The sequence below is a fragment of the Periophthalmus magnuspinnatus genome, chromosome 13 (genome assembly GCF_009829125.3).
Source record: "Periophthalmus magnuspinnatus isolate fPerMag1 chromosome 13, fPerMag1.2.pri, whole genome shotgun sequence".
NCBI classification, from domain to species: domain Eukaryota; kingdom Metazoa; phylum Chordata; class Actinopteri; order Gobiiformes; family Gobiidae; genus Periophthalmus; species Periophthalmus magnuspinnatus.
In genome coordinates, this window is record NC_047138.1 from 22,183,968 (window position 1) to 22,211,699 (window position 27,732).

The 27,732-nt window shown below is 42.5% G+C and overlaps 2 protein-coding genes across 2 annotated transcripts in view; both read left to right on the forward strand.

Moving 5' to 3' along the window:
- urb1 (URB1 ribosome biogenesis homolog) overlaps nucleotides 1-26,752 on the forward strand; it is a 35,724-nt gene extending 8,972 nt beyond the window's left edge. The window contains exons 11-39 of the mRNA XM_033977031.2: nucleotides 1,372-1,545; nucleotides 1,629-1,755; nucleotides 2,256-2,378; nucleotides 2,450-2,562; nucleotides 2,696-2,815; nucleotides 2,919-3,035; nucleotides 3,110-3,248; nucleotides 4,036-4,194; nucleotides 4,782-4,981; nucleotides 5,367-5,579; nucleotides 5,658-5,843; nucleotides 11,087-11,906; nucleotides 12,782-12,986; nucleotides 13,381-13,567; nucleotides 14,237-14,295; nucleotides 14,365-14,552; nucleotides 14,858-14,968; nucleotides 15,044-15,107; nucleotides 16,131-16,299; nucleotides 16,841-16,940; nucleotides 17,072-17,232; nucleotides 17,816-17,927; nucleotides 18,238-18,344; nucleotides 18,469-18,612; nucleotides 19,260-19,369; nucleotides 19,685-19,888; nucleotides 20,837-21,078; nucleotides 21,736-22,308; nucleotides 25,862-26,752. Of these exons, the coding sequence (XP_033832922.1) occupies nucleotides 1,372-1,545; nucleotides 1,629-1,755; nucleotides 2,256-2,378; nucleotides 2,450-2,562; nucleotides 2,696-2,815; nucleotides 2,919-3,035; nucleotides 3,110-3,248; nucleotides 4,036-4,194; nucleotides 4,782-4,981; nucleotides 5,367-5,579; nucleotides 5,658-5,843; nucleotides 11,087-11,906; nucleotides 12,782-12,986; nucleotides 13,381-13,567; nucleotides 14,237-14,295; nucleotides 14,365-14,552; nucleotides 14,858-14,968; nucleotides 15,044-15,107; nucleotides 16,131-16,299; nucleotides 16,841-16,940; nucleotides 17,072-17,232; nucleotides 17,816-17,927; nucleotides 18,238-18,344; nucleotides 18,469-18,612; nucleotides 19,260-19,369; nucleotides 19,685-19,888; nucleotides 20,837-21,078; nucleotides 21,736-22,308; nucleotides 25,862-26,043 (5,409 nt within the window). The 3' untranslated portion in view covers nucleotides 26,044-26,752. The remainder of the gene's footprint in view (nucleotides 1-1,371; nucleotides 1,546-1,628; nucleotides 1,756-2,255; nucleotides 2,379-2,449; nucleotides 2,563-2,695; nucleotides 2,816-2,918; nucleotides 3,036-3,109; nucleotides 3,249-4,035; nucleotides 4,195-4,781; nucleotides 4,982-5,366; nucleotides 5,580-5,657; nucleotides 5,844-11,086; nucleotides 11,907-12,781; nucleotides 12,987-13,380; nucleotides 13,568-14,236; nucleotides 14,296-14,364; nucleotides 14,553-14,857; nucleotides 14,969-15,043; nucleotides 15,108-16,130; nucleotides 16,300-16,840; nucleotides 16,941-17,071; nucleotides 17,233-17,815; nucleotides 17,928-18,237; nucleotides 18,345-18,468; nucleotides 18,613-19,259; nucleotides 19,370-19,684; nucleotides 19,889-20,836; nucleotides 21,079-21,735; nucleotides 22,309-25,861) is intronic.
- A 751-nt stretch (nucleotides 26,753-27,503) lies between these two features.
- Nucleotides 27,504-27,732, forward strand: part of LOC117380254 (SR-related and CTD-associated factor 4-like) — a 34,443-nt gene continuing 34,214 nt past the window's right edge. Inside the window, exon 1 of the mRNA XM_033977030.2 lies at nucleotides 27,504-27,700. Within this exon, the coding sequence (XP_033832921.2) occupies nucleotides 27,671-27,700 (30 nt within the window). The 5' untranslated portion in view covers nucleotides 27,504-27,670. The remainder of the gene's footprint in view (nucleotides 27,701-27,732) is intronic.

The following is a 27,732-nucleotide window of genomic DNA, read 5'->3' on the forward strand; positions in this document are numbered from 1 at the left end:
GCATATGTGATGTGAATGTGAGCTCTGTAGGGCAATGCCTGTGGTCGTGACAGGACATTGAAAAAACAGGAAACGAAGGCGTTTTTCGGCGGCGGCGTACAGGCGAACTGTATGGAATTCGGAGAAAACGTGGATGTTTTATGAAACCCCATGTGTCTGGATGTGGCATGTGAAATCTGAGCTCATTTGGACCAAAAACCTGAGACTAGATAGGTTTTGAAAACATGCAGCGAAAAAATTGGCAAATTTTTGATTCAATATGGCTGACTTCCTGTCCGCCATAGGGCAGCACTATGATTGGCTTTTTTGCTTATCCCCATGAGCTCTATCACTGGTGTGAATTTCCTCGAGCTAGGGCCAAAAAATGCGTGTAGGCTCCCAATTTATTTGAAAATTTTGAATTTTCTAGGTGGCGCTGTCGAGCCGGTGTGCGTGGGTCATTTTTGTGATGCATATTTTATCGAATTTTTTGCCAAGCCTGTCGATTTGATACCCCCATGTGAGACTTTTTGTCGACGTTCAGGGGGTGAAAATTGCGATCCCAGAGGGGAAAAAAAATAAGAAGAAGAAGAAAAAGAAACCCAGCAAGAACAATGCCCCTCGCCATCACTTCGTGAGTGGCGAGGGCCAGTAAGAAAAAGAAACCCAGGAAGAACAATACCCCTCGCCATCACTTTGTGAATGGCGAGCGCTAACTATCCCAGGTTCGTTTTGTTTTGTCTCTCAGTTAGTTGCCTTTAAGTTAATCACCACACATACACCTGTTACTTTAAAGAAATTTTATTTGGTTAAATGTATTCAATTCAGTTAAAGTAGTTACAACACATGCACCTAGTCATACCTGAATACTCAAATGGTCCAGACAAAGAGTTGGCGTGCCCTGTGTTGGCCATTTTTAAAGGCTTGGGTGTGGTCATGGGCTGTACCATGTGGAGGGGAGCACTGGATTATGTTCTTTTTTTGTTTTAATGTCTTTGTATGTTTTTTTTTTTTTGTTTTTTTTTCTATGTTTAAGTGTTTATAGTTTTATTTTAAACACTTTTGAGTTAAAGGGAATTAGGGCCAGCTTCCCCACAGATGACCAGTATGATAAGAATCATTTGAGTTTGGTAGCCACATAGTAGCCATAAACTTACTGTGGGAAATTGGAATAAGTGTGATTTTATCGACTAATAATTCTAAAATGGCTGGATACTCTTGTGACCTCAAGAAAAGAGTATACAGCCTGCAATTAATGGAGAATAATCACATTTCTATAAAAAAAGATATTCAATTGTTTTATTTAGAATTTTTCAGTCTCCAGTTGACCATAGTTACACTCACTATCCCATTACTCAGCAAGACATCTCTGTCTCCTGTTTCCTTACCCAGCTCCCTAACACAGCAGTGCAGCTCACCACCTTCTCTGTGATGAACTTCATATTGAAGAGAGCACACTGGAATCTGGTGAAGCTCCAGGAGAGGGCCGTCTGCAATTCCGCAGACATGTTGAGTGCAGACAACATGGCCAACCCGATCCAGCTTTACAGAGAGAGTCTCAGCAAAGTACAACATAATCACTATTATTATCACTACCAGTGCTTTTGATGTATAAAGAGTAAAATATTATGTGCTTTGTTCCCCTTTAGATTTTGCCGGATATGATGACAATTGTTGGAAAGTGGCAGGCTCTGAGTAAGAAGGAGAAAGTAGCGAGTGATGCAACAAAACCAGAGAAGGAAGAAATTAAAGATGCTGGTGAAAAAGAAGGACAAGGTAACACAAATATTTTATTGCCTAAAATTCCCAGCCATTAAGTTTATTTGCTTCCATTAGTCTTCCCCAGGGCAACTGTGGTTATAATAGTAACTTACACTCGCCAGGTATGGACAAAATGAATAATTCAATGTAAAGTGTTTTTGTGTGTTCAGAGAAACCTCAAAGCATATATAAAGCCGTATTATTGAACTAGCAAAACTGATAGAATTATTACTGGAAAAAAATACTTAAATAAAATAAAAAGTTCAGTTGTTGAATCAAATAGCATTGATTTGAGTACATTTTGAATTAAATTTTAAAATAAGATTTGCCAATAGAACAAGCAAAACAGTTTCTTAAAATAAAAAAGTGTAAATCATATACTCAAATCAAGACAAATACTACTTAACTCAAGCACTTATTAACATATGATCTTATTTAAGATAAAAGTTTTTTTCCAAATACATTCTGATATGTCAGTGTCCATATTAATCTGCTTTCATGTGTGTTTTTTCTAGAGGCAGAGACTGCAGAGGTGATTTTACTCAAAGCTCTGATTCTTCAGGTGATTTGTCTGTATCAGAAAGTGGTGCCACATCTGGTGGGACAGTGCAAATTTGATTTCAGCAAACTCCTGAAAGGTAATGTCTCACACAAAGTTACACTGTTTATGAATGCTTTTCAACTCTGAATGATTTATCTTTACCTTTAGGGATCTTGTCTGAGGGAGGCGTAAAGGAGGAGGTCCCCCCGGTTCTGCAGTATCACATTCTGCGGATAGCTCTAGAGCTGCCCTCCAGCAAGTTCTCCTGGTTCCGTCTACAGGTGAGGTGACCATAAGTACAAAGTTTGTAGTCATAGGATTAGTATAAAACTTGGGCATAGTTTTTGTTGTACAGCACAGGTAAAAGGCTTGTAAAATGGTTCTTATGTTATATATGACATGAAACATTTATAGGATCCTGCAGAAAGTAATTCATCTTCCTTGGAGCAATCGGTCCTTTATCAGATTTTGAACATGTTTGTGAGCAGCAGCACGAGCCACATGAAGACCTTCACTAGGCAGCTGGTTCTAAAGGTGGGAACACTAGGCATTGATCTGTAATTTGATATTTCATTGAAATGTGCTATTAAGTTAATAGACTATATAATGACATAGTGATTTCTTTACTTGGATCAAGGTCTTAAAGGACATTGGTGTGTTTGAATACACCTGGACAGAGCTGGAGCTGTGGCTTGACCAACTCATTGCTCTCGAGCCAAGTCAACAGGAAAATGTCATCCTTTTTGTTGAAAAGGTAATAGGTTCTTTTAATATATGTCAAATGTATATTTTTTTTTTTATGAAATAACAATCATTTCTTGATTGCAGGTACTGGTGAAGCTCGTGTCCTCCTCTCATGTGTACACTGACAAAGTGGCCAGTCTGGTCCAGGAGGCAGCTTATGTGCAAGCCAACCTCAGTGGACAGGAGGGGGACACTGCCAGTATAGCAGTCTCACATATAGATGGTAAACAAAGATCAAGCTTACAGGAAGTTTTGAAGAATTACATATTCTAATCATCTGTAATACAAACAAGTATATACAAAATATAATATGACCATTTTCTTACATGGAATAACTTTTTCACATTTCTTTCATACTTCTCCAATTGTCTTTCATGTCCAAATGTCTTCAGATATATCACAAGTTCCCATCACTTCAAAAATAGTTTCACAAATTGATTCATTAACCTCCTAAGACCTGAGCTCTTGCATGGCATGTTTTATTAATTTCTCTGTTCTCTTTGTTATTTGGACTGATTGGGACCTGATGAGTGTAAAAACAATGAATTATCTTTTTACATTATGTAGATTCTGAGAAAAGTGATGTAAAACGAATGTCCTCATATGTGGACATTTTAATCATTTTGATAAAACATTTGAATAATAATGTGCAAAAACTAATTATTAAGACCCTGAACATAGCAATATTTGTCCTGAATGTAAAAACAAAATGAGAAACAACAATTGTGCCTCATGTGTCTCATGTGAAGTGCTTCTGACAGAAGCAGGAAGACATGTTCCTTCACAAAAATAAATAAATATTCTAAACATTCTAAATTGTCTAAAATTGCATTGTTGCTGTTCTTGTATGCTATTATTCTTGTTCTAAAAATTTGTATTGTAGCCTAGACAACCGAAAATGTGTTGTCCACATATGAGGATGCCAGGTCCTAGGAGGTAAAAAGTATATACTGCATTTGTTTAATAATGGCATTCAATTTGACATTACATTTTGTGCCCTCTTGAACCAGACGGGCTGGACATGCTGGATGTGATAATGGAGAGCAGTGACGGGGAGATGGAGGAGTTTGGACCTCCTCTGAGTGAAGAGCTCATCATTCAGACATTTCCCTTCAGTGCTTTGGTGCCTGCCGCACTGGAGGCAAGGAACAAATTGCCCTCTGAAAAAGGTACGATGTCTCAGTCTGTTTGTTGAACTCAGTTTTACCACAGATCATTTGCTCCACTTTTCATAGCCAATATTTCTCTAACAGAGAAAGAAAAGAGATTATAAGATCCTTATAATACTACAGTGGGAATGAGACCAATATTTTCTATACATAGTTAACATTAGTGATGCATGTGTGGATTTACAGAGCAGAATTGGGTCTGTGCTCTAAATATTCTATATTGGCTAAAGTGTGAGGTTTTGAGGGGATAGAAGAAGGCTGCATTTAGGCTACAAAGCATACATTATGAAAATTGTCATTTCTATCACTATATATCAACACATGAAAACAAATTTACAAAACAAAAATATAGAAATATAGAAATATAGAAATAAAAAATAGATGGCCAACATTTTATATTGTAAATTATTTCAAAATCTTGTTTTGTACTGTACTCATAGACCTATGAAATCACAGTTATTAAACACAACACTAATACCTTAGTACAAATCAAGTTATTACTGGAGAAAAAGTATCATTTTAGCAATATTGTTAACCTCATCACAAAATCATCACATCTCTGTTTGTCTCTTCCTCCCTCTCACTAGATGTGGTGTTTGAATACCTGAGCTCTGTCTTATGTCAGGTGCTGCACTATCAGAGAGACCCCCTGCCCCTGTGCCTAGCCCTGCTGCACTATGACAAAGAGCTGCTATCCTCCCAGCCCTCACTTCCTCTTCACCCCTCTGTGCTCCATCTGCACCAGTACTACTCCAGATGGCTCCCTCAACAGAGTGACAAACTTCTGGTCAGTCATTACTGATGCAGTTTTGGTGATGTTTCAACTGGGGCTAAAGTTGACTAGCCAGTGATTATTTTTTGATTAGTGAACTACTCAAACAATCGCTCCTATTGTACAAATATTTTAAATACATTTTTAACCAGATAAAAAAGAAAATAATCCGGTGACCAAAGGCTTCTAAGCAGTGAATATTTCTACATCAGAAAATACTTTTTTGAAATGTTATTTATTAATGTCCCTGTCTTTTTACTTTACGTTATAAAACGTCTTTTGGCATAGTTTTAGAGTCTGTATAATCCAGTCAACGATTACAATTATCAATTAGCTTTCAAATTCTCATGGACCCTAGTATGAATAGTCTTATTGTATGTAAAATTACTATTTTTTACAGTTCAAGTCTGTGGAATTCATCCCAAAAAATCTTCAAGCCCCAGCTACTACATTCAGTGCTCTCTTAACAAAAGCATACATCCAAGGACCCACTGCTCTGACCAAAGATGAGTTTGTAAATACTATACACGCATCTATGTCCAGCGCTGATTTTCCTATCGCCATCAAACAAGTGCTGCTCTACATCAAGACCACAGTGGAGGACTTTGGCTCTGTAAGGTCCTCAAAACAAACAGAAAATTCATATTCTTACAACCATTTCATGGTTAATTTTACTATAATGTTTTTGCAGTTTTCCAACGATAAGGGAATTGCTGTGTTGAAGAACCTGCTGAGAATACTGCAGCTACTAGTGGTGAGGCTCCTGATGATTGATGAAGACACACCATCAGAACCAGCCAGAGACACTTCTCATGAGGGATCTGACCTTTTCCTGGAGGTCAACCAGCCATCTGAGGAGGAAGCAGCCAGAGAGCAGGTTGGCATGAAAAACTTCTATTATTGTTATTCCATACAATATTAGATATATTATAATATTAGATATAAACATCTCTATGGACACAGGCAGGTGCCATGCCTTCCACCAGAAAAGTTACATGGTGCCAAAAAAAGGTTCTATAGAATATATTAAAAGTGCTTTAGATTGCTGTCAAGAAAACTCTGTTCTTGATGCGCTGTTTACCCAAAAAGACTTAAGACAGGTGTTAGACTTTCTCTACTCTGATCAGAGGGGAGCACAGAGAATAAACTACGCAGACTTCTTCCACGAGGTCTTCTCTGCCTTCTCCACCGCTTCCTTCTCAGACCAGGCTTTTATTAACAGCTTGATATTCCTCAGCAATTTCCTTATGATGCTTATCAGTAGAACAACATTCATCATGCTTATCAGTAGAACAATATCCTAGTCCCCTCCCCACACTTACATGACCTTTCTTATCTTTTAGGTTACACATCTGTTGACCTTTCAACTTTTCAACTTATAAGTTATACATTTCAGTAACACAGCTTGTAGTTTTCCATCACACTCTATTAGTCTTGTAACACACAATAAGCATACATTTCATTAATGATAAAACATAAGCATACTTTTATTCACAATTGCATTGTTCAGTTACACTCACGGGGCTCGGTCAGGTACAGCCCGGAGGAGCGATGTAACGCTGTCCTCCCATGGACCCACCACCTGCGGGAGGCCCCGTGAAGGGCCAGTGCAGAGAGATCTGGGTTGCAGTCGAAGGCGGGGGCCTTGACAACTGGATCTTCAGACATGGAGACACGGGACAGTGAATGTCACCTCGCTGGAGGGAAAGGAGCCTGAGCTTGTGCGGGAGGTTAAGTGTTACTGACTAGATATAGTTGACCTCACCTCCACACATAGCTTGGGCTCTGGAACTCAACTCCTTGAGAGGGGCTGGATTCTCCATTTCTCTGGTGTTGCCTATGGGGAGAGGCGGTGAGCTGGTGTGGACTAGCTTATTGCCCCACAGCTCAGCCGCCACGTGTTGAAGTTCACCCGGGTGAACGAGAGGGTCGCATCCCTGCTCCTTTGGGTTGGGGACAGGTCTCTCACTGTTGTGTCGCCCTACGGCCCGTAGGTTCTACAGTGCGGAATACCAGACCTTCTTGGAGTCCGTGGGAGGGGTACTAGACAGCGCATCGACCGGGGACCCCATTGTTCTACTGGGGGACTTCAACGCCCGAGTGGGTAACGACAGTGACATCTGGAGGGGCGTGACTGGGAAGAATGGCCTCCCTGATTTGAACCCAAGTGGTGTTTTGTTATTGGACTTGTGTGCTAGCCACAATTTGTTCTTAAAGAATACCATGGTCAAGCACAAGGATGTCCATCAGTGTGATGGAGTTCGGGGAGGCCATGGAGGAGGACCTCAAAGGGGGAAGCAGTGCTTCACCAACACTGTTAACGATGTGGGCGGAGAGCTGCTAACCTTGAGTTGCCTCTGTCACGAGGGAGGGAAGGATTGAGTGTGAGATCGACAGGTGGATCAGTACAGCATCTGCAGCTCCTTCTTTACCACGACAGTCCACTGTATCGGACTGTTGTGGTGAAGGAGCTGAGTTGAAAGGCAAACCTCTCGATTTACTAGTGAATCTATGTTCCTACCCTCACCTATGGTCATGAGCTTTGGGTAATGAACAAAAGGACAAGATTGCGGATAAGATTGATTCTGATTCTGATTCTGATAAAATTGCGGATACAAGCGGCCGAATTGGGTTTCCGCTGCAGGATGGCTGGGCGCTCCCTTAGAGATAGGGTGACGAGCTTGGTCACACGGGAGGAGCTTGCTGCCCCTCCTCGTCAAGAGGAGCCAGCTGAGGTGGCTCGGGCATCTGTTCAGAATGCCTCTTGGACGCCCCCTTTGGGAGGTGTTCCAGGCATGTCCTACGATGAGGAGGCCCTGGAAAAAAGACCCAGGACACGCTGGAGGGACCATGTCTCTCGGCTGACCTGGGAACGCCTTGGGGTCCCATCAGAGGAGCTGGAGGACGGCTGAGGAAACCCAGCAGAGTGGCTGGGTTTCCTCAGCCACTCTGCTGAGGAAACCCATTTCGGCCACTTGTATCCGCGATCTTGTTCTTTCCGTCATTACCCAGAGCTCATGACCATAGGTGAGGGTAGGAACGTAGATTGACCGGTAAATCGAGAGCTTCGCCTTTGGGCTCAGCTCCTTCTTTACCACAACGGACCGATACAGCGACCGCATCACTGCAGATGCTGCACCGATCCGCCTGTCAATCTCATGCTCCATCCTTCCCTCACTCGTGAACAAGACCCCGAGATACTTGAACTCCTCCACTTGGGGCAGAGACTCACCACCCACCCGGAGAGGGCAAACCACCTTTTTCTGGTCGAGAACCATGGCCTCGGATTTAGAGGTGCTGATTCTCATCCCAGCCACTTCACACTCGGCTGCAAACCGCCCCAGTGCCTGCTGCAGGTCCTGGCTAGATGAAGCCATCAGGACAACATCATCCGCAAACAGCAGAGATGAAATCCTGTGGTTCCCGAACCAGACCCCCTCCGGCCCCTGGCTGCGCCTAGAAATTCTGTCCATAAATATAATGAACAGAACCGTTGACATAGGGCAGCCCTGGCGGAGTCCAACATGCACCGGGAACAGGTCTGACTTGCTGCCGGCAATGCGAACACAGCTCCTGCTCCGGTCATACAGGGACCGGACAGCCCTTAGCAAAGAGCCCCGGACCCCATACTCCCAGAGCACCCCCCAAAGGACACCACGAGGGACACGGTCGAATGCCTTCTCCAAATCCACAAAACACGTGGACTGGTTGGGCAAACTCCCATGAACCCTCGAGGACCCGATGGAGAGTATAAAGCTGGTCCAGTGTTCCACGACCGGGACGAAAACCACACTGCTCCTCCTGAATCCGAGGTTCGACTATCGGTCGGATTCTCCTCTCCAGTACCCTGGAATAGACCTTACCGGGAAGGCTGAGGAGTGTGATTCCCCTGTAATTGGAACACACCCTCCGGTCCCCCTTCTCATACAGAGAGACCACCACCCCGGTCTGCCATTCCACAGGTACTGTCCCCGACCGCCACGCAATGTTGCAGAGACGTGTCAGCCAAGACAGCCCCACAACATCCAGAGACTTGAGGTACTCAGGACGGATCTCGTCCACCCCCGGAGCCTTGCCACCAAGGAGCTTGCCAACCACCTCAGTGACTTCAGCCAGGGTGATGGACGAGTCCGCCTCTGGGTCCCCAGTTTCTGCTTCCTCCTCGGAAGACATGACGGGGGGATTGAGGAGATCCTCAAAGTATTCCATCCACCACCCGACAACATCCCCAGTCGAGGTCAGCAGCTCTCCACCCGCACTGTAAACAGTGTTGGTGAAGCACTGCTTCCCCCTCCTGAGGCGTCTGACTGTTTGCTAGAATTTCTTTGAGGCCATCCGATAGTCCTCCTCCATGGCCTCCCCGAACTCCTCCCAACCCCGAGTTTTTGCTCCTGTGACCGCACGAGCCGCGGCACGCTTGGCCCGCCGGTACTCATCGGCTGCCTCAGGAGTCCCACGAGCCAACAAGGCTCGATAGGACTCCTTCTTCAGCTTGACGGCATCCCTTACTTCCGGTGTCCACCACCGGGTTCGGGGATTGCCGCCGCGACAAGCACCACAGACCTTACGACCACAGCTACGAGCGGCTGCATTGACAATAAAGGTGGAGAACATGGCCCACTCAGACTCCATGTCTCCAGCCTCCCCCGGGATCAGGGAGAAGTTCTCCCGGAGGTGTGAGTTGAAGACCCCTCTGACAGAAGGCTCTGCCAGGCGTTCCCAACAGACCCTTACAATACGCTTGGGTCTGCCAGTTCTGTCCGGCTTCCCCCTCCGCCAGCGGATCCAACTCACCACCAGGTGGTGATCGGTTGACAGCTCAGCCCCTCTCTTCACCCGAGTGTCCAAGACACGCGGTCAGAGGTCAGATGACACGACAACAAAGTCAATCATCGACCTCCGACCTAGAGTGTCCTGGTGCCACGTGCACCGATGGACACCCTTGTGCTCGAACATGGTGTTTGTTATGGACAATCTGTGATTAGCACAGAAGTCCAATAATAAAACACCACTCGGGTTCAGATCAGGGAGGCCATTCTTCCCAATCACGCCCCTCCAGGTGTCACTGTCGTTACCCACATGGGCGTTGAAGTCCCCCAGGAGAACAACAGAGTCCCCGGTTGGTGCACTGTCTAGTACCCCTCCCAGGGACTCCAAGAAGGCCGGGTACTCTGCACTGCTGTTTGGCCCGTAGGCCAACACAACAGTGAGAGACCTGTCCCCGACCCGAAGGCGCAGGGACGCGACCCTCTCGTTCACCGGAGTGAACCCCAACACGACGCAGCTGAGCTGTGGGGCAATGAGCAAGCCCACACCAGCTCGCCGCCTCTCCCCGCGGGCAACGCCAGAGAAATGGAGAGTCCAGCCCCTCTCAAGAAGTTGGGTCCCAGAGCCCAAACTGTGCGTGGAAGCGAGGCCGACTATATCTACTCGGTAACGCTCAACCTCCCGCACAAGCTCCGGCTCCTTCCCCCCAGCAAGGTGACATTCCATGTCCCCAGAGCCAGTCTCCATGTCCAGAGATCCGGTCGTCGAGGCCCCCGCTTTCGACGGCGGCCATCAATTACACAAAAAACACATTATTTTTCATTCATTAAAGAGGGGGTATTACACTTCTGTTGGGCATTGTAACACTTTTTATTGTTTTGAAAATGCTATGTTTACTGAAAACAATGTATTAAAAAAAAAAAAAAAAGTTTTTGTTTGATTTTTGATGCCTGTTTCTCTGCTGCTTGCTGCTGTTCTGTGATTGGAGGACTGAGCAGAAAGTGGCTGTGTGGTGGTGGAAGCTATGGTCTCATACGTTAACTGTAAGGAGGATTTGAATTTTGCCCGTGCAAGACCTCAAAATTATTTGAACATGTACAGATGATTCTGAAAACCACTTTAGGTTTATTTTTGATGAGGGAACATTATTACATGGTAGAAAGCCTCAAAAACTTGGTTTAGCATAATACCCCCTCTTTAAACACACCATGATCTTATACGCCCAGGAGACAGGAGGCCCAACATCTCTACTCACTGAACACTTGAAATTAGGGACATTTTGTTAGATTTGGGCATTTGGATACACAGTTACCTCAAGCATTTGTGTTCTAAATTCTTTCTTTTTGTCTTTAGGTCATTATTTCCAGCTTGTCCTCCATCTTGAAGCATCCCTGTGTGCAGCAGTGGTTCTTGGCTGTGGAGCAGGCCACCTTACCCCTTCACAAAGTCAAACCCGTGCAGCTAAAGCAACTGTGCTCCCTGATGACCGAACAAATCCAGGCCATGCTTGTTCTCACCTCGCCTACACTTAAAGACCTCAACCAACTAGACCTCCTCAAATACTTTACTGACGCCATCGTTAAAACCGTTCTCAAAGAGCTAACCGAGATAAACGTTCAACTGACCAATAACAAATCCCAAGCGATGAGGGCTCTTACTTCACTTTTCTACTACATGGAGTTTTCAGATATTAAAGATGTGGTTTCGAAGCTACTATTACTACCACAAAATATCATTTTTTGTATAAGCGATGAAGGAACCCAGCTTAGTGTCTATGGTCACGCCGCTTTGCAAATTCTCACCCAAAACAGTTCTTCTGAGTATATATTTTTGCCCCAGGCTCACCTCAGCAGCCTGGGGACCTTGCTTTTGTCTTGCTCTAGTCCAGAATTAGAAGCCTTCTTTCTGCAAATACTAACCAAAGAGCCAAGCAGTGCCAAGCTTATTCATACCAAGGTTTTGTTGCACTGTCTTCAACAAAAGCGGGTAGACAGTCTAAAGCTGGCAGGTCTTCTGCTACAGAACTGCAGTAGGCATAGGCTCTGCTTTGAAAAGTGGTGCTTGGAGCCAGGAAGCATGGAGGAGGTAGTCAAAGAGATGGACATGTTTCATTCACTGATTAATGTGTACCTTGAGCTAGTGAGGAAAGAAGATCCTGCCAGGCCCAAAGATGGTGGGTACCACTGAGGTAGACATTTTGCTGAAAATTGTTTAGTGACCATAAAACAAAATGTATCTATGTAATCCTTTTGTCATCCAGGTAGGTTCTATTGCAAAAAAAACCTGTCAACTGGACCAAAGTTTTTAGGAGTAAATGTTTTGCCATTCATTGAATTGAATGAATTTTATTTTGGTTGTTTACATTTTTTTGAAAAGGACAAAACAAACATTTTCTTCATTAATTACAACCAAAAAGGTTTGGGGTGAAGCTGTGTGCTTATCTAAGCCCATCGTGACTAACGTATAACTCCACAATACAGTAACATCACAAAATCCATTTACTTTAATCAATATCTTAAACACAGATGCCTTGGCTCATATAATCTACAGCAATGTATATGTATGAATTAATTCATGTTTTAAAGGTTGTTTTTTTTTTTATTTAGACAGTTTTAATTAACTTAAATTCATCATGGAGATCATTCCAAAGTCTCCTCCAAGTTGCCTCCTGAGTGCAGTGAACCCTAGCAAAGGAGAAGAGGTTTCAGAGAGGAGTCAAAGAGATGGGAGTATAGATGACATAGAGTTCAAACGTATTGCGCATTACAAATATTAATTACAAATATATATTATTTTATCAAAGTTATTGCATAGAAACAGAAACAAAACAAAATTTTTTTGTTTCTGTTTATAATAAAAAGCATTCCAATTGATATTATGTCTAAACCATTCAAAAAATTACAGCTAATAATGCCAACAAATGCTTTAAGAAGTAATTATTTGCACTTGTTTTATAAGGCGTTTTACTTGAAATGACAACTTTTCACTCTTTAATGTTGTTTTTACATTTGTGGCCCTGAAATCTGATAATGAATTTTCTTTGTCTAGTGCAAGAACAAGTATTGAAGACATTGAAGCATGCCCTGTTGCCCAAATTGTCCCAAAGTGTACTTGAAAATCTCCATGAAACATCTGGTTTGGATCATGTTGAAACTCTTTGCAGTTTGATCAAGCTCTCTTCTGATATTAAAGATATTAAAGATCTCAGTACCAAGCTCCCCACTGTCCTAAAGACTACAGAAAATTTGAAAAGGTAACTCACATTTGAATTACACAATACTGTACCAGATTTTCATCCCATGTATTTGAGCAAAATTATTCTTGACCCTGTACATATATGTTGAGGTCAAAATAAGTTCACCATTTATTGTCTTCTTCTAATTCTAAAGCTTTCTTCAAGAGTCAGGAAATGTACAGTTAGCATAGTTGTGTTTGCATTACCGCTCTGGCCTCCAAATGTTGTGAAAAGCACTTGTAAACTGATTGCGGTGAATAATTAGGATGTTCGGAATGCATATAAGTGAGGAGTAACTTTGGGCTTATGCAAACAAAATGAATTAGTTATATTTTTCAAGTTTTTAGGATCATAAAAATCAGCGCCTTTATGTTTAAAAATATGTTGATTGAATTTCTTTTTTGTCGTCCAGGTGGCGGCTTGTTGACGTTATCTCAGTGAAGCTGGCTGAGAGCCCAAAGGTGAGGGAATGTTGGAGGAAGTCTGTGCTCTCTGCTGCCCTTGTGTGTATGAAGGCTGTGTACCGTCAGTTTAAAGATCCAGAGGCCTCACAATGTGAACAGGAGCAGAGCATTTTGGAGACACTGCAAAGACTCCTGGTTGGTTTGTTTAATGTTTATTTTGATGTATAGTTCTACCAAATTATCTCTATTAAATCTAGACTGCATTTTAATGGACTGGATATATTGTAAAAGCAGTGCCTAGGTTGTGTGCTGTCTCCATATAACTGTAAAACATTTTTGTCATCTGCAAACCAGGATGTAAGGCTGATACATTAAAAAGGGTCACAATAAATAATTAAGCAATGCACTGAAGGCATTAGGGAAGTGAGTAATAAGTTTGGAATGCTGCAAACTGTTTAAAGTGAACTAGTTCTGTGTTGTTTTTTAGATTATTTACATATTAGACCTATAAATGGCCAGTTACATTTATTTGTAATACAAGTTAATCAAAGTGTAAAGCAGTGAATCTTTTAGCTGCCTTACATAAACAAGCTTCCTTTCTTCAACACTGTAATCATTTTGTCATTTGTAACGAAAATGTATATCAATGAATTTCTTAGTCTATGACTCAATGCCAAATTTCCCAGTAAAGTATCAGTTCTATGTAGGATTGTTCATATTTTGTCACATCCCTGCCACTGTGTGTAAAATGTCCAATGAATATTGATTTTGCAAAGTTCATCGTCACCATTTGGTAGAATTTTTAGTTTGGTGTTTTTCTTCTTAATTCTCTTAATCTTGTTTTATTTATTTGCTAATTTCCAGACTGGCGCAGATGACATCCCTGCATCTGAATGGAACAGTTTTGTCAAAACTGGACTCAAGTAAGCAAATCGTTGTCATATTTTCTGAATAATAATCCTAATCAGGCTTAATCAGGCTTTGTGTTACAGATATCGGTACAAACATGCTCCGTTCCTCACCTCCCTCAACGGCCTGGTAGAGGTAATGTATAGAGAGGTAGAGCATCACATGGACCTGTTGCCTTTAACCACCCTCCACATGATGAGCTCCAGCCACTCCCTGTTCCTGCCCTGTATGCTGGACTTTCCTCAGGAGCAGACTGGGACTCAGGCTAAAGGTAGTTAACAGTCGTAATAATGCTGTTATTATAATGCTGAGTAGCATGGTGGCAGAGTGGTTAGTGTGCTAACCTTAAGGTAAGCAAAAAGGTCCCGGGTTTGATTCTTGGAGAATGTGGGACTTTAAACAGTGCAGAATCCTTCCTGTATTTGTATATGTTTCTTTTAATATTAATTGATACTAAACTTGGACTGAAACTAGATACTTAATTGAACATGGATTCATACTTTTAAAACATCAGGACAAATAGATAGAAATTTGATTTTTTTCCTTAAAATCTAAACCATGTCCGTGTGTTGACAGAAGCTCTGGTGTCCCTGCTGCTGTGCCTGGTGAGGAGATGTCCCTCAGTCTGTAACATGAATCACTTTGTGGTGCTGTTGGGAGCCTACAGAGCCTCTCTCAGCACTTTAGGTAAATATATACATTCAATCTGCAGTCTTGTCCTCTTTTCAGTTCAGTTTTTTATGTGTGTGTCTGTGTTTGCAGATCAGAACTTGCTGCTACTTATACAAGAATACGAAAAGAACAATGTCAGCCTCTTGAAATTCCAGTAAGTAAATGTTTTGCTGATTCATAGGTTCAAAACAGATTTGACTGCAACAAAATCACAGTGTTTGAAATTGACACACTCAGTTTAATGCATTATTTCTGTCCAAGAAACGATATATATCTAGTCCATGCGTCTTAAACCTGTTAATCCTTTTTTTTAGACCTCTACAAGCAAATGTATATGTCACATGACTGACTAATATATTACACATCTACTACATTTACTACATTTACTACATTATCTCTCCGTGATCTTTATAGGAGCATTAAATAAAGGTATTTAATGCTCCTTACCAAATGCATAGAATGGTGCTTTTCTAGTTGGCTGTCAAAGCACTTACAATACATAGAAAGGGAAAGTAAAGCTGCTATGTTGCTTAACACAAACAGTAATTAATCATGCCAATAATGGGGTCAACTTCTTCAAGATATCTACTGATTGGTCTACTGTCAAAAAAATCTATATAGTTAGAACATAGTTTTGCTTTTTAGTCACTTTTATTTTTTCTTAAATGCAGAAGACATCTCCCCTGAAATGTCCTTATACAATTGAGAACTATATAACTCGTTTTAACTCAAAGAGTTTACAGAGTTTAATGCTTTAGTGTGGTGTTTCTCCTCTATATGTGTGTTTTGATATTTTTTTTTTACTTGTAAGCCACCATGTTTGTTTTAACACGAGTGGACCATGCTTTCTCCGGTTGGTTAATCCGTCTGCCAATAACACCCATGGGAAAATGTGGAGGCAAAATCTGGTTCCAAAGTATACATCTTTGTAAAGTACTGTAAAACCATGTAGTCTAGCGTGGCCATGCAAAAACATTAATCTATTTAATTCAAAAGTATTTCTGGTGATAAATGAGGAACATATGCAGTTAGCTTCTTATTGTATCTGATCTGTCTCACTTATAAGTTGTCTGATTAAAAGAAAATAAGAAGCTAACTATCAAGCTTGAAAACAAGATGAACATTCCAAAAGGAGGGCCATACATTTTACATGTACGCTGTTGTTGATTGGCTCAAGGTCATTTGTGTGGGGGCCTGCTGCCATGGAGCATCATAAGGCAAAGAAGTCTCTGGGCTCGTCCCTATGGAAGCAGACCAACCCAGAGGAGCTGTTGGCCCTGCTTAAACCTGATGCCATGATCCAGTCCATCGCTCATTTCCCACAGCAACGCAAGCTCATACCACAGGTGGGCACTAGAATTCTTAAAAACATTTGGATATCTGCAACCTTTACTACCATTATTACAGCTTATTAGTCTTTCCTTTCACATAATTTTTTTGTTATTTGCTTTTTCATTTGGTTGTCTTACAGTAAAAGGGAGGGGACTGGCAGAATAATTTAGTTAGTTAGAATTATGTAGGGATGATATATATTGGTTTCAGTATTGATATCGGCCGACATCACTTTATATTTTTGAATAGATTTTTAAACCAAAGATCGTGTCGACAAATATCAATTATCGATATTTGGCCCATCTCTTATTAGAATAATTTATTTTGGTCGTGTTTTTTAGTAGAATGTTTCTGTAAATGCATCAAGTCAAACAACCGCTTAGCAGTTGTCACTTTTACATGTATTTACCCAAGTATAAGCGGGAAACGTTTGATAATTGTGCAGTAATAGTTTCAAAATAGTTAATACATCATTACATCATTTGTGTAATGTGATCGCATGCATTCTTCAACATAAACTATTGCTCATGCTAGTAGTGTTTTATCCTCTTTTAGAATGACGAGCCACTCTTCCAAGCAGACAACTTAAAGGACCCTCAGAGTTTATATGACCCACGATTTCTCCTGCCTCTCTTCAGTGCCATTTTGAGACCAGGTAAGGGCTCCCTACGATTTCACATTTTACACTTTTCCTTGTGTTACACTGTAACAATTTGCTCAAATAAAAAATAAATAAAATGAAAGAAACACTCATAACATCTTTTTAATTCTCATTTCTTCTGATAGAGTCTGCTGTCGACTGCCTGAAGTTTGTCTCCTGCCACGCTCTGGGATTCACTGCAATGGCATTGAGCAGCTACGACCCCAACATAAGAGCTGCGGCCTACCATGTGCTCACCTGCTTCTACCAACATCTGGAGGGAGCTCGTTTCAAAGAGAAAAAACAGGTATATCTATATTGGACCTAGGATACATCCAGTTCACACCAGGCAGGTTTTGGGTTCAATAGCTGGATCAGTGTAGCATGCCGTGTGGAGTTTCCACCTTTTTCCCATGTTTCTGCAAGATAGTTTTTGAAGGTACTTTACCTTTCCTACGTTTAAAAAAATGTGCTGAGGCCACTAGAGGCCACTAACTAAAATAGTTTCTCAATTCACAATTCCGTGCCAGACAAGGTTCAGTCATTTTGGTAGCCTTTGGTAACCTTAAAGAAGTCACCTTATCTTTTTTCAGAACCTAACATGTATGACCCGAAGTCTGAATTATATATTTTTTTAATAATTGCAAGTAAAAACTGAGGAGTGGGTGGAGATCAAAGAAATGCGATTATGTGAAAACAAATTTATGAGAAATTAAGCCTTGAATGTAGGACAATACAGAATTACGCCAATATTATAATGCAACTTTGACTAAGCTAATAATGAGGGAAAACCCATTTCAACAATAAAGAGATGATTTACATAGCAGGCCCCCTTTAAAATGTTGAGATTTAGCCTCAGGTGTCTAACAGGGGATACTTATCTCACACAGCTGCTGTACTTGGTGGACATCCTGAAGAACAGTGTCCGGAAGCAGAATCAGAGGCTCCCGTTCATTCTGACCACGTACATCTCCAAAGTCCTGCAGCAGATCCTCAAACCAGGTCTGTATTTAACATCATTAGATACGTTTTTTTGGTTTTGTAATATAGGCATTACAGCTATTTACATTGGAATGATATGAGCAATAAAATCATAACTTTAGCTGGCCATTAGCTGTCTTATACTGGAAAATGAACAAGTCTATATTTCTTACTATTCAAATCCCCCAAAGAGCTGTCATAAAGAAGCATTTATTTTGGTGTACAGCTGTTTAAATATCATCCAAAGAATTGTATTATTTATTTACATTTTGGGATTCTGATTAATTTCAGAATGTCTTATCTCTTTTCACTGCTTTCCATCTCTCTGCAGAGGACCACATGTACATGGTTTTAAATCGGTTCCTGTTGTCTCACCAAAGTCTGGATTTCAGAAGAGTCCCGGAGTTCTTCAAGCTTTTTTATGGCTTTGACCTGGAGGTGAGGTTATGTAAGCTTATGTTTCCTTATCTGAGTGTTATGTGTTAGTCCCTGAGAAAAGACCACAGACCTTCAGCTGTGTTGTGAAATCTGATAAAAGTCTCATAATGTCTCTTTTTAATAGCACAAGCTGGAGCGTGAGTGGATCCTGAGCGTACTGGAAGAGGGCATCAGTGATCAATCTTGTTATCAACTGTGTGAACAACAAGGAGTGTTCCAGAGTGTGCTGGGCTTCTGCAGTTCACCCCTGTGTGATGATGACACACAGGTATTTCTCCAACACATTTCATTTGGCTCCCTAAAAGGCTGTCTAGATTTCTGTTTAAGGCTGATATTTAGGGCTTCGACCTCACCTAGACTTTTATTCTATTTTTAGCCATAAAAATCATGTTAAAGGAAGTATCAGAATGTACTGCATTTTTTCACACAACTACCTCTATTTTACACCCACCCTCCGGTGGGACCCCAAGGCGTTCCCATTTGTCCGAGAGACAAAGTCCCTCCAGCGTGTCCTGGGTCTTCCACGAGACTTCCTCCCAGTGGGACATGCCCAGATCACCTCCCTAGGGAGGCATCCAGGAGGCATTCAGGAGGCAAATAGTATATCCATATCTGCTAAAATAGGTCAAAGTATGTTTGTTGGCGTTTATAAATAATCTTTGTCTTTGTGCACCAAGCTAGGACTGAACGATTTGGGAAAAATTGTGATTATTCTGACAAGCATTCCATTAAATTGCTATAAATCTTGTAGTGTTCATAATGTTTAAGTAAGTATAAAAAGTATGAAAAATACTGCATGTTTCGAAGTCACTGTGTACTTTGCCTATTACTACACATAATGCGCTGTATTTGTAGAATACACCACAATGATGTCTAAATAATGTCAAATCTTCTCCTGCTTCTACTCTCCTAAAGGCTCAGATCCTTCGCATGTTGTGTCATGCTGCCAAAGTGACCCGAGCTGCCTATAACCTGACCAAAAGCTGTGGACTGCTCAGCTGGATCATACAGCTGCTGGACAAACAGTAAGATCTTTTTTTTATTTGCCTGTTAGAATAGAAATAACCTGGTATTTGGGCTGGATGATATGGCCAAAAAAATTATGACTTTTCCCCTCATATTGATCAATCACAGTGTTTTATTTGATTATAATTTTGTCTCATTAAAAACAAATAAAATGGCTTTGTATTCTTCCTGAAGCCCCATGCTTTTACTGACAGATGATTTGCTGAAAGACTCCATTAAATGACCCAAGCTGATCACTGACCATTAGAAATGAACTTAATCTCAATTAAAAATCTCTCAATGGCACCTTAATTGATAGCTTGTATCTTTTTCAGAAAACTGGACCAACAGCTGCTAGGTGCCATCATTGAGCTGGTCCATGCGCTCTGGCTGACTAACCTAGGGCAGAAGGAGGCACAGCTGGATGGGCTTAAGTCTGTCCCACATGAGGAGAAACCAGAGAAGGCCCTGAAGTGTCTTCCCCTTCCCCTCACCTGTGAGTTTGTCTGCGTGGCATCGACCATCACCAAGCACCTCAGGTAAACTGGTATAAATGCGACAATTTGCTAAATGTTTCCTTTGTTTTTATTTACGGTTAAGCTCAGGCCATTCATGTCATTTTGTCACACTGTTACTTATATTTGCTTAGGTTGATTATGTCCAATTTGTAAACTTCAACATGTTTTGAAGAAAAAAAATAATACAGTAATTATTAGAATCCAATAAAAAAATCAATATAATTTTTTTTTTGTAAATATATCTTTTAAAGCTACCATCCTTACGTTTATTTGATTTTTGTTACCAGTAGATGGCAGATGGAAAACCTGTTTCCTCTCCCCTCTTCCCTCACCCCTCACCTGGCTTCTCCCTTCTCCTGTGCTCTCTGGTCTTTTACTAACAGCCTAAATCAGTTATATAGATAGCCTCTAGTAGTGATATTTGAGAATGCAACAGGGACAGGTTGGCCAGCCTAATTACGGTAGCTTAGTTTTGATCATAGTTTTTGATCATAGTTTTACTAAATGTGTATGTGGCACAAATATTTGCAACCATTTATTGATATAAATTAATACAATTATAATTTCAAGCAATGTAATGTTTCATTTTAGTAAACTTTTGATGTTAAGCAACAGTCAGAACTTTTCAACATCTGTGGAATAATACATAGCCATAAATTATCTATAAATGTCTGTAAGTATGGTCTACTTTCTATTGCTAATAGCATTGAATTAATATTTATATTTTTGCGTTATCTCAATAACAATAGACAGACATTTAGACATGCTTAATTGTGCCTGTAAAGCATACATTTAACCATAAAAGTGCAGAAATATCACTTTATATCACTCTTTTTGCTTTTAATAGATACTTAATACTCAAATGTTGCATGTTTCCAGAGCAACAATTGCAATATTATCAATTTTTCAGTCTCCGACGTTTTAATTGTCATTGATTAAAAAAAAAAAATAAAGACCCATCTTTTTCAGGTTGGGTGTGAAAGCCAGTCACTTCCATATGCTCCTCCAGACCTACAGCTCGGTGCTTAAACATTACTTGTCCTCTTTGGATGTGAGCGCACAGGCGGAGCAGTTCACCCTCCTCCCAGAGCCCCTGTCCTGCACTGAAGCCCTGAGTCTGCTCCTCTGCTGGGCATCTGTGCACCGTGACTCCCTGCTCCTAAACGACATCCAAAGTGTGTGCCAAAAACACCAGCTTAAACTACTGCTCAGTAAGTGCACGGGTTCTAGGAGTCATTTAAATTTAAAATCAATTATACAAAAGAAAAAAGGTTAATCTTTTCTAATCTAATCGATGGAGGCCAGAGGGTCTCTGTCAATTCTACAGGAGATTTACTGTTTTGGAAAAAAAAGTGATGAACCTGAAATTAATCCATATTAATCTTATGTCTCTGATTTTGAATAATGCCACTACTTTCTGAAGCTATTGTGAAAAAAATAATTTAACTTTAATTTGATGTGAAAAAATATATGTAATGAAAAAGGACTGTAAAAGTGGTTTAAGATTTGGTGGTTTATAACCACCATTCACTATATTCAACCTGACGCTCATTTGGGCCTATAAGCAATACACTTCTCACAAATCTGAGTTTTAAATTGAGTGGCCTTGAATAAGGTATTGGTCATCAAAGATGAAATGGAAATTTTGTATTTTTTACATTTCCAGTAATTTAGAAAATTTCCATTTCAAAGTCCAAATTTAGGATTTTTGACGACTATTACCTTTTCTTTTAAATCATTGCAAAGGCTAAGATCCAAAACTTAGAATTTAAAGTATCTGAAGTTGAAGTTCTATTAACCCACTGTATGTGTGTGAGTCTGTGGAATCATTGCTAAAACCCAAACTATTTTTCCACTCTTTTCCATAGCCACAACAAAAGACAAAACCTGCGTGAAATCTTTCGGCTCGCAGGCTCACCCCAAAAGGGAGCTGCTATCTTGTGAGACCGTCCCAGAGAGAGCAGAAAAACACACTATTCTGACCAAGACCCCACTGCCCCTGTGCACCATCCTCTGTCACTGGACACCTGAGTTTTCCCTCACCCGAGGCCAAACGACACGACCAGGAGACAAAAGAGAGCCCAGCTCTTTGGCCAAGGATACAGTGCTATTGCTCACTAAGTGGTCACTCCGGAGTCTACTAGAGAGCTCAAATACCCAGCATGTAACACAGGACTTCCTCCACTGGCTGGAAACTGCAGTAATTGGCCATCAGCAAATTGTTGATGTTCTTTTGCTTGATACACAGTTTAAAGCAGATCTCCTCAGAGTGTATCACCACGTATTTGAGTCTCAATGTTCTAACATAGAAATAAGTGTTTTAAAATTGTTTACAAAGATTATGATGCATTTACTGGAAACCCAAGGCCAGTTACCAGCAATGCACCAAGCAGTAGTGTCCTCATGTCTGCCAGAAGAGGAGAGTCAGCGGTCCAGACATGGTAAGGGGTTGCTCAAAGCAATATTCTGTCTTTGTGCTTGTGAAAGCTACTGGGCTTTGCAGGATTTTAGTGAATTGTCTGATAATAATTAAAGGTGCACCATGTAACTTTTCTGTTGGAAGGTATGCTACCTGCTTGTCTCCCTGGATATGTTATACCATTGCCTGGAATATTCTTTTGTCTTGCATTTATACATCCATCCATCCATTTTCTTCCGCTTATCCGGGGCCGGGTCACGGGGGCAGCAGTCTAAGCAGGGACTCCCAGACTTCCCTCACCCCAGACATGTCCTCCAGCTCCTCCGGTGGGACCCCAAGGCCCCAAGAGACTCACCACCCACTCGGAGAGAGCAAACCACCTTTTTCCGGTCGAGAACCATGGCCTCGGATTTGGAGGAGCTGATTCTCATCCCAGCCGATTCACACTCGGCTGCAAACCGCCCCAGTGCCTGCTGCAGGTCCTGGCTCGAAGAAGCCATCAGGACAACATCATCTGCAAACAGCAGAGATGAAATCCTGTGGTTCCCAAACCAGGCCCCTTCCGGCCCCTGGCTGCGCCTAGAAATTCTGTCCATAAATATAATGAACAGAACCGGTGACATAGGGCAGCCCTGGCGGAGTCCAACATGCACTGGGAACAGGTCTGACTTACTGCCGGCAATGTGAACACAGCTCCTGCTCCGGTCATACAGGGACCGGACAGCCCTTAGCAAAGAGCCCCGGACCCCATACTCCCAGAGCACCCCCCAAAGGACACCACGAAGGACACGGTCGAATGCCTTCTCCAGATCCACAAAACACATGTGGACTGGTTGGGCATACTCCCATGAGCCCTCGAGGACCCGATGGAGAGTATAGAGCTGGTCCAGTGTTCCACGACCAGGACGAAAACCACACTGCTCCTCCTGAATCCGAGGTTCGACTATCGGTCGAATTCTCCTCTCCAGTACCCTGGAATAGACCTTACCGGGAAGGCTGAGGAGTGTGATTCCCCTGTAATTGGAACACACCCTCCGGTCCCCCTTCTTATACAGAGGGACCACCACCCCGGTCTGCCATTCCACAGGCACTGTCCCGACCGCCACGCGATGTTGCAGAGACGTGTCAACCAAGACAGCCCCACAACATCCAGAGACTTGAGGTACTCAGGACGGATCTCGTCCACCCCCGGAGCCTTGCCACCGAGGAGCTTGCCAACCACCTCAGTGACTTCAGCCAGGGTGATGGACGAGTCCGCCTCTGGGTCCCCAGTTTCTGCTTCCTCCTCGGAAGACGTGACAGTGGGATTGAGGAGATCCTCAAAGTATTCCTTCCACCGCCCGACAACATCCCCAGTCGAAGTCAGCAGCTCTCCACCCGCACTGTAAACAGTGTTGGTGAAGCACTGCTTCCCCCTCCTGAGGCGTCGGACGGTTTGCCAGAATCTCCTTGAGGCCGTCCGATAGTCCTCCTCCATGGCCTCCCCGAACTCCTCCCAACCCCGAGTTTTTGCCTCTGTGACTGCCCGAGCCGCGGCACGCTTGGCCCGCCGGTACTCATCAGCTGCCTCAGGAGTCCCACGAGCCAACAAGGCTCGATAGGACTCCTTCTTCAGCTTGACGGCATCCCTTACTTCCGGTGTCCACCACCGGGTTCGGGGACCCGTCAAGACCTTACGACCACAGCTACGAGCAGCCGCATCGACAATAGAGGTGGAGAACATGGCCCACTCAGACTCCATGTCTCCAACCTCCCCCGGGATCAGGGAGAAGCTCTCCCGGAGGTGGGAGTTGAAGACCCCTCTGACAGAGGGCTCCGCCAGACGTTCCCAGCAGACCCTCACAATGCGCTTGGGCCTGCCAGGTCTGTCCGGCTTCCTCCTCCGCCAGCGGATCCAACTCACCACCAGGTGGTGATCAGTTGACAGCTCAGCCCCTCTCTTCACCCGAGTGTCCAAGACACGCGGTCGGAGGTCAGATGACACGACAACAAAGTCGATCATCGACCTCCGACCTAGAGTGTCCTGGTGCCACGTGCACCGATGGACACCCTTGTGCTCGAACATGGTGTTTGTTATGGACAAGCTGTGACTAGCACAGAAGTCCAATAACAAAACACCGCTCGGGTTCAGATCGGGGAGGCCGTTCCTCCCAATCACGCCCCTCCAAGTGTCACTGTCATTACCCACATGGGCGTTGAAGTCCCCCAGGAGAACAACGGAGTCCCCGGTTGGTGCACTATCTAGTACCCCTCCCAGGGACTCCAAGAAGGCCGGGTACTCTGCACTGCTGTTTGGCCCATAGGCCGACACAACAGTGAGAGACCTGTCCCCGACCCGAAGGCGCAGGGACGCGACCCTCTCGTTCACCGGAGTGAACCCCAACACGCAGCGGCTGAGCTGTGCGGCAATGAGCAAGCCCACACCAGCTCGCCGCCGCTCCCCGCAGGCAACGCCAGAGAAATGGAGAGTCCAACCCCTCTCAAGAAGTTGGGTTCCAGAGCCCAAGCTGTGCGTGGAGGTGAGGCCGACTATATCTAGCCGGTAACGCTCAACCTCCCGCACAAGCTCAGGCTCCTTCCCCCCAGCGAGGTGACATTCCATGTCCCCAGAGCTAGTCTCCATGTCCGGAGATCCGGTCGTCGAGGTCCCCGCCTTCGACTGCCTCCCGGATCTCTCCGCACCCGCCCCTCATGGCTCCTCCCGCAGGTGGTGGGTCCACGGGAGGACGGCCCCACGTCGTTCCTTCGGGCTGGGCCCGACCGGGCCCCGTGGGGAAAGGCCCGGCCACCAGGCGCTCGCTGCCGAGCACCCACCCCAGGCCTGGCTCCAGGGTGGGGCCCCGGTAACGCCAGTCCGGGCGACGTAACTGGCCTCGTTGTTTCTCTATTCATGATGGGCTTCTGAACCGCTCTTAGTCAGACCCGTCTCCGAGGACCTGTTTGCCATGGGTGACCCTACCAGGGGCATGAAGCCCCCGACAACATAGCTCCCAGGATCATTCGGGTGCTCAAACCCCTCCACCACGTTAAGGTGGCGGTTCGGGGAGGGGTGCATTTATACAATTACAGGTATTTGTATTGCTTACAGATCTGACCTGTAACTTGCTTGGTGATGTCATCAGCTTGTCTCCATGGAGATAGATAAGTTTAGATACTGTAGATCATTCCAGGCAATTAATAACAGGTGCATCAGCAGGTTGCTGATGATGTCTCCACCTGAAAGGTGCCTTAATTATGCCCCCATATTGTAAAACATATTGGTGTAGCATATTTCACAAAATTCAAAATAACTTATTAGTAACTGTTTATTTATTGAGATTAGTTATTTATAATTTTCAGTAATAATGGTAAATGGATAGGCAGTATAATTGGAATGGCAACAACAATTATATTATTTATTTTTTTATTCATTTTTATTTTTGAACTAAACAAAATCAAATGAGGTGTTAGTAACCAATAAAGAATAAAAAAAAATGAAAAAAGTATGTGCATGACATTTTTTCATTTATTCAAATCATCATATAGTCATATAGTACACTTGCTGAAATTGATTATAGAAAAAATATATTTTGCAGATGCTGGGCTGTTCCTGGCTTCCCTTTACATCCATGAGCTGTGGAGTCTGGGCCCATCTACTGAACTGTTCATGACCCACGTCCGTCTGGTGGCCAAAGACACACCCAAGAACAAGAAGTCAGCCTTATCGGAGTCCTCTGTCAGAGCCATCTGTAATGACATCATAACATCAACCAAATAACACATCCACAAGGACATTCCACCAACATTCATGGTCTTACGTTTTATATTGTACATTTACGGCACCGCATTTTCTACTGTTACTATGTTATGTTATGTGTATTTCATTTATATACAACCAGTTTTCTTACTAGTTTAAAGAGGGAGTATTTTACAAAATCATCTTTTGGGAACTTTCCACCCTGTTCTAAAGTTCCCTCATTAAAAACATGCCTGAAAAGTAATCTAGCAGTCTCTAACAAGCCATATTCAAACCATGCTTACAGTTAGCAGTACACTTCTGTCTATAAATATACCAAAACAAGATGCAAAACATTACACTACAACTTCACAAATATAACAAGTTGTGCAGTTGTTTCATTAGTGGGATACACGCAAATTGTGTTGCAGTAACAGAATGGAAAGCAGGGACCCATCAAAAACAAAACAAATTTATTATGTTAATCTGTTATATTTGCGAATATAGCATTTTCAAAACAATCAAAGTTAATATAGTGATCTAAGTATGTGATGTGTGAGCAGTTAATACACCATAGAAGTGTAATATCCCCTCTTTAAAATACTAGTTCTTGTAATATTACTGATGCAGTAGCAAATGCAAATACAAATAACAGTTATAACCCCCAAATGTTATTGCCGTAAGTTTTGATTAATGCCAAGATTAAATTAAAGATATTTACTTGGAAGTTTGTCATGAAATAATGGTCAGCCATGGTCAGCCATGGTCAGGAAGAACTCCCTTTGTTTTGGTTGTGTTTATTTCTGAAAGTAAAATACAACTATTAGCCCATATAGTTCTTAAACTCAATACATTTTTCTCGGAAGGTATTTACTTACTTCACTATGGTTACAATTCCAGAGAGTAGGTTCAAGCTTATAAAAAGAAATCCAACAAATACAGCCATAAAAATCCAAAAGAGTATAACAATTAGGTCTGGGAAAAAATATAAGTTTAAAAATAACGATACAGAGACAAAAATGTTTCTAAAAACACCCTTACATTTGTTGTATGTGAGTTTGGTTTGGTCTACCATTACTGGGTCCACATAATCATAGTAATACTCCCATTCAACTGTGGAGTTCTCCATCAGAAAACTGTATGGTGTGTTGTCTTCTGGGATTCCGCCTAAAATGATGAGAAAAGCTTAGCGTCTCCTCCAGTGCTCCGCTCAGATGAAGTGAACCAAGAGCCCAGGCGGGTTACACCAATAGACCCGCGCAATACACTGGCACAAAGCTGCTTGTTGTAGTGTCTGACTTTGGCCACAAGTTCGCAGCATCGTCCACAAAATGGTTGAGAATAATAACTCATTGCTTTGTCTGTGCGCAATATATTTTATTATCGCTATTTTGTTATTTATTTACACACTACAAGCCAGATTGATTTACCTAAATAAAAAATGTATTTTCTGACGTAACGTTTGTACGTTATCCACGTGACGTCAGGCGCTAACACGTAAACACACGTAAACACTAAGGTCCGCGCGAGGACGCAGCTGCTCAACGTTAGTTTCGAAATATCAACTTATTTAATCTTTTTGGCCACGTTTTACTCCTAGTTATGATTTAGAGAAGTATTGGACGTTATTATACATCAAAGGACGACTTTTTATTTGAGAGTAAGCAACATGGACGCTGTAAACGCGTTTAACGCGGAGGTAAAGATATTCTTATCTTTAGCTTACCTTTA